The sequence below is a fragment of the Phalaenopsis equestris genome, unplaced genomic scaffold, assembly GCF_001263595.1.
Source record: "Phalaenopsis equestris unplaced genomic scaffold, ASM126359v1 Scaffold000223, whole genome shotgun sequence".
NCBI classification, from domain to species: domain Eukaryota; kingdom Viridiplantae; phylum Streptophyta; class Magnoliopsida; order Asparagales; family Orchidaceae; genus Phalaenopsis; species Phalaenopsis equestris.
The window spans coordinates 265,324-271,211 of record NW_018164665.1 but is presented as its reverse complement, the minus strand read 5'-3'; the positions used below and the strand labels follow the sequence as shown (position 1 = coordinate 271,211).

At 33.8% G+C, this 5,888-nt stretch overlaps 1 protein-coding gene across 1 annotated transcript in view; it reads left to right on the top strand.

The window, feature by feature from the left end:
* The first annotated feature begins 4,095 nt into the window (after positions 1 to 4,095).
* The window catches only part of LOC110023253 (single-stranded DNA-binding protein, mitochondrial), a 22,164-nt gene continuing 20,371 nt past the window's right edge, over positions 4,096 to 5,888 (top strand). The window contains 3 exon segments of the mRNA XM_020722566.1: positions 4,096 to 4,276; positions 4,279 to 4,361; positions 5,042 to 5,181. Coding sequence (XP_020578225.1) covers positions 4,258 to 4,276; positions 4,279 to 4,361; positions 5,042 to 5,181 — 242 coding nt within the window. The 5' untranslated portion in view covers positions 4,096 to 4,257.

Sequence of the window (5,888 nt, the reverse complement as noted above, 5' to 3'; positions counted from 1 at the left end):
AAGTTTTTGGATTAAATTAAATGCAGTTACACCTTTTAGCGAGTTCTATGAGTTCCTTTTCCACATTTTAGAAGCCTGAAAAAATATTAAAAATTTTGGAAAAATATTAAAAATTTTAGAAGTTGGGAAAAATAGGCACCTAAGCACCTTGCTCTTAGCATCACAATGGTTATCCTAGGCTTCGAGGCACAATCATCTGGTGATTGTTGGCTAATATGATAGTTGCCACATCACCAACATTGCATTGCCCATTACAGGCTCAACAACGCTATATGCCACATGGAACCACCCAAAATCAACAAATAGATCCTTAGTGTGGTGGCTGACTAAAGGTGTCAGTGTCATGTCATCAACAACTCGACGCCCCATAGCTAGCACCATAATGTCATGCTGACACATGTCATCATATCAAGGATATAGTTTGTGTTATCAATTGATGTGGCAAATGTGACTTCAATGGCGCCTATGTGCCTGACACTGACACATGGGAGCCATCCTAACATATTCAGGGGATAGTGGCTTGACCTCTATCATGTTAGCTGGCTTGGTACTTTCCTCAGCAGCAACCCTTAAGCGCTATAAGTTAACACCGCAGTGTCAGACCAACCTTTTACCCTTTAAAAGAGGCCGCCCATGGCCACCCTTAGCTTTAACATATCATGTTTATTAATCTCCTTTGTGCCTTCCATTGCAATTCAAGAGCTTCTTGAGTTTTTCCCTACTCTTCTTCCATCTTCTCTTTTTAGAGTGTGTGAGCTTTTTCTGCACATCTTGGCCTTCACCTCCTTCATTTGATAGTCGTCATTGCTAGAGTTGACGTTGTTCGTGGTCAGAGGAGCATTCTTAGTTCGAGATGCAAGCTTTGGAGTGCACACTGGGGAAGCCTTTAAACTCTCCACGTATGCAAAATCTCTAAAACTCTCACAATCTTCTTTCATTAGAGCCCCTCAAAGCTATTTGATAGATGATAAGTTAAGTTATTGTCAAAGGAGGCTTTAGGTTAAAAGCACGTGTACTATAAGTCTGTAACCCCTCCCCTTCATATTTTTGAGCAAAATCAAGGGTTAGGGCTCTATATTTTAGCCATAGCACTGCAAAATCAGCCTTTGGTGTTGTAAGGTTATACACTATTTTGTGTGTGGGGCCAAAGTGCAATTCCACCTATTGATGTCCAACATTGTTGTGGCATTATTTTCACAATGCTAGAGCATCGTCTCTTGTTTTGGTCAAGCTTCTAGTTGCCACTCAGTTGCCCTGGGGCCAACTATTGCTATTGCTGCCATCCTAAGGCCTCTGTGGTCAACTTTCGTCATTGCAACCACCAACTAGAGCCTTTATGGTCAACTACTGTCTTTATAATAATCAACTACGACCTTTGCGACTAACTATTTCTATTACAACTAAGAATCATGCTTGTTGTAGCCAAATTATGGTAATTATATCTAAACTATTATTATGCAAATGTAATTATCAACATTATAATTTCATCTTCTCCAATTCACGGGAGAGCTGACTCATGTACTTACAAGCATATAATGAATTATTTTAATTGGGCTACATACTATGATTTTTTCCCTTTCTAGGGTTTTCTATCTAAAAAATTTGTGTTGCCTCCTACAATTTATCAATTATCTGTGTGTTTGTTGGATATTCATGCAACACTAAGGTGTTAAATTATTGCTCTAATGCCCAAAATTTTTCAGCACGTAAAATGAATTTTATTTGAAGTTTTAGTTTTATAAATACTAATAATATTAATTATGTATAAATTTATTTATTTTTATCATAAAATTTAATATTATATTATTTAAATTATATTAAAATAATTAAAATATTTATTATATCATTTGATTAAATCAATGATTGAATTTTAATTCTATTTCTTCCTTTGGTTTTCATAGTTCATGGACTATGTTGCACAGATATGGACACGACACGATACGACGTAGATACATGACACTTCTAATATTGAGAATATAGAACAATAATACAAAAATTAAAATAAAATAATTAATAGCATTATCTTTAAAAAATAAAGATATCCATAGCGAGAGATACCACCTCAGGCGAGTGATCGCTCGAGCTAATCAACGAGAAACAAAATTGACTAATAAGTTGAACAAATTGGTTTGATTCTTAAATAAAAGATATTTTTTTAACTTTACTTGTAAAAATACATCATAGATGTTTAAACTTTTTTTAATTTCTTAATTCATTATAATAATGCAAGTGTGTCTCAAACGTCTATTTCCTTTTAATTTAATATTATTTAAATCAGTGACATCCGATATATATATAGTGTGTGTGTGTGTTGGGGGGGGGGGTTATGCATGACTCCATGCGCAGCCGATACTACGGTATGTTTGGCGCAGCTGCTGCTGCACTGCCCCAGGAAGAAGCTGGAAGAAGCTGCGGGGAAGTTGATTTGTTGTTTGGTGCAACTATGTGAGACAACTGTTTCTGAAAAAAATGATCATTTTGCCTCTGTTTAGTAAAATCGTTTGGAACAGAATTATGACAGTTATATATATGATACATTTGAAATAGAAATTTACTTCAAAACAGTTTAACAATTAAGATATACAACTAACTTAACACTGAGTACCGAAAGTGATAAAGAAAAAAAAAATCAAAATTCATTAAAACCATAACAAAAATTTCGTAAATTATCTTTCCAATAACTGTTTTCTTATTCATTACATCTTTTATTCTTGCTATTTCTCCTTCAACTCATGCCCTAAAAACAAAAACAAATCATATTTATAAGAACGATTCAAAATATGTGAGGCATATTTTTAACAAAAAGCACTAATGTATTATATTTGAGAGTTGGAGTAGCAAATGCTCTTAATAGACAATTCATTACAATTATCCGATTTATATCGGGAGAAGTTTCTTTCATCATGGAAGGCAAAATATCATAATCTATCTTCCCATTTGTGGTACTAGTGTAAGGTAAATCCATGAATAGTGAGCTTGCATGACTGTTATTTTATAAGTTAAACATATAAAAAATTGACTTCTACAATTTGTAATCAATCCCAAAAGCCATAAATTTAATACTTTTAAGGCAAAAATTTAATTAAAAACATTACAGAATTACAAATATACATCTCACGTCACAGTGAGTATCAAAAGAGCAAAAAAAAAGTAAAAAACAATTACAATGACAACTAATAAGATGATTATATTATTTTTAACATTCCGACGGTGTATCTCCCGTGCTAGACTTTCCTAGAGTGATGTTCTCCATTTTCGATCATCGTCGTCGGGAGAATTCACCAAATCATTTGCCCAATGGAAGAAGTGACACTGTTCTGCGATGCGCCGTGGGCAGTTATAGAACTTTCTCTTGTAGCTGTGCGGCCGACGTGATTTCAGTAGGAAAGTTTGGAGGCCACAGTGACAAAGCAATCATCGAGATGTCCCGGAAATCCTTGAGCTCATCTTTTTTGATTGCAACAGAAGAGGAAACAACAACCAAATATTGTTAGTATGAAAAATAATAGTACAACAAATCATTTTTTACTCGCACAACATATCAAAAATAAAAAACCACACCTCTGTTGGTATGAGAAGAAATAGTACAGTGTCCTATATTTTGCATACCAAAAGGAAACATAACCATAGCTTTACCACTATAGAAATGACAACAATGGTCGCATGTAAAATACTCGACAATTCATTGACATTGCAGTATTATATCAATGAACTGGCTATGACCAGTCAATATAATCAAACTTCTATTTTTAACATTTTTTACCACCCACAAATTTAGTATCACATAATAAATAAATTCATTTACACTCAAAAAATGAAATACACCTTTTATTACATAGGTAGGATGGCATGTATGTAAAAAATTTGATGTTCATATGTTAGATATGCAAATGCATAAAAAATGAGTGGTATGTATGTAAATTTTCCAAAAAAAAAAAAACAAAATGAGCACTTTATCTTTTAAAGACACACATATATATTAAAAATGATCACTTTGATTGCCAAAATTGCCAGCAATGCCAGCAAATCATATCACAGAAGGCTTGAGCTCATTGTTAAATGATCACTTTGATTGCCAAAATTGCCAGCAATGCCAACAAATCATATCACAGAAGGCTTGAGCGCATTGTTAAAGCAGAGGTATTTATGTAAATTCAATTATCCACAATAAGCCCTCCATAAACCCTAGCCAGTGATAACCGGACTGAAGCCCGATTCCTTCACTCAGCCGGTCGATCCATTTTGTTGCGAGCACTGATGGCGAAGCGGCTGATTCCAGTTTCAATCATGTTATATTGGAGAAGATAATTCCTTCCTCGAATACAAATACCGGCATCCTTCTTCCCGAGAAGAGCGGCAAGGTAAGATTTGATGCCCACCCAGTTCTTATAATCTCAGCTTGCCCAGTTTCGCTTGTTTCTTCATTTTCACTTGCTGGATTAAGACGGTTTCTATCTACATTTCGCGACGACTCTTAAAGTTTAGATTTTTTTTTCTTCCGGCTATGCCTACCAGGTCTTTTTCTTTTTCATTTTCTATGTGAATTACTAGCAGGCGTTGTTCATAGATTGAGATTTTTGTCTCATGTGGTTTATAGTTTTTCAGTTACAAGTGTCCCTGTGATAGAAATTACTCGTTATTGCGCTCTCTGTTTACAGGCATTGCAGTATAATCTCGTGTTATTTGAAGATGCTAGTGGATTGGGCTAATAACATCTTAAATAATTTTTTTTTAAAAATGACATCTATGTTCTAAATCAGAAATATACTGTTTTATGCTCAAATTGGTCTCCATCTTTATATATCGCAGACATATTTAGAATTTTATCTGTAATTTTAAGCCAAGGCGTGCCTTTTTTTGCCTTCTGATGTATCTCTTACATTGTTTGGTTTCCAGATTTTATTGAGATATTTATAATATTGATTGATCTTTGATCGCTTATGGTAAAACTGGCACTGCTATATTGTCTTTCCTTATTTGCTTCATCTATAGTCTATTTTAACTTTCCTTTAATGTTATCATGTTGCTTTTCATGGTGTAGCTTAACTCTGGTAAAGTTGTGGCAATTGGTCCTGGAATACGAGATAGAGATGGGGAAAAAATATCTATTTCTTTGAAGGAAGGATTTGTTCTTCTTTTGCATGACTATGGTGGAACTGAAGTGAAACTTGAAGGCAAAGAGTATGTCTTTTCTTTGTTCTCACATTTATTTTTGGCTTGAGTTTGCCTATTGGTCTTGAAATTCAATTGCCATTTGGTTTGAATCATATTATTATGTTTAGCATGAGTTTGGTATATTTATTTTTGCCTCAGTGTTGTACTCTTTTAACTTTTTATGGATATAACTCTTTTAACTTTTTATGGATATAACTTTATCTTAAACATTTCAATTAATTTCCAAGAGGGTGTAAAGCCAATTATACATATGTCTATGTGAGGATATGTCTATGTGAAAACTGTGTGGTGAATTATAGACCAAATTTAACTCATGGAGCTGGTGATTATTTAGTTTAAAAAATATTAGGTTTGGAAACAAACTTGGGACCATTATCTTGGAAACTAGTGACCATCCACTTAAGCTAGGCTCTTTGGTTTTAGATGGGTGTAGACAATTTAATGTGAATAGGGGGATATCAATCCTATTTTATTTTGTCAATGTTCTTACCTGTAAGAATATGCAACCATTGTATATAAGGATGTTTAAATGTATGTATTATTAGTGTATGTGGTCTAAAGTGGATCAAGTTTTGGTCATATTAATTAATATTGAAATTCATCCCAAAATCTTAATTTTATGTGAGGGCCAACCATTTGGTTTATATTTGTGTGTTTGTGTATGTATGTATGTATGTGTGTGTATGTATGTATGTATGTATGTATGTATGTAT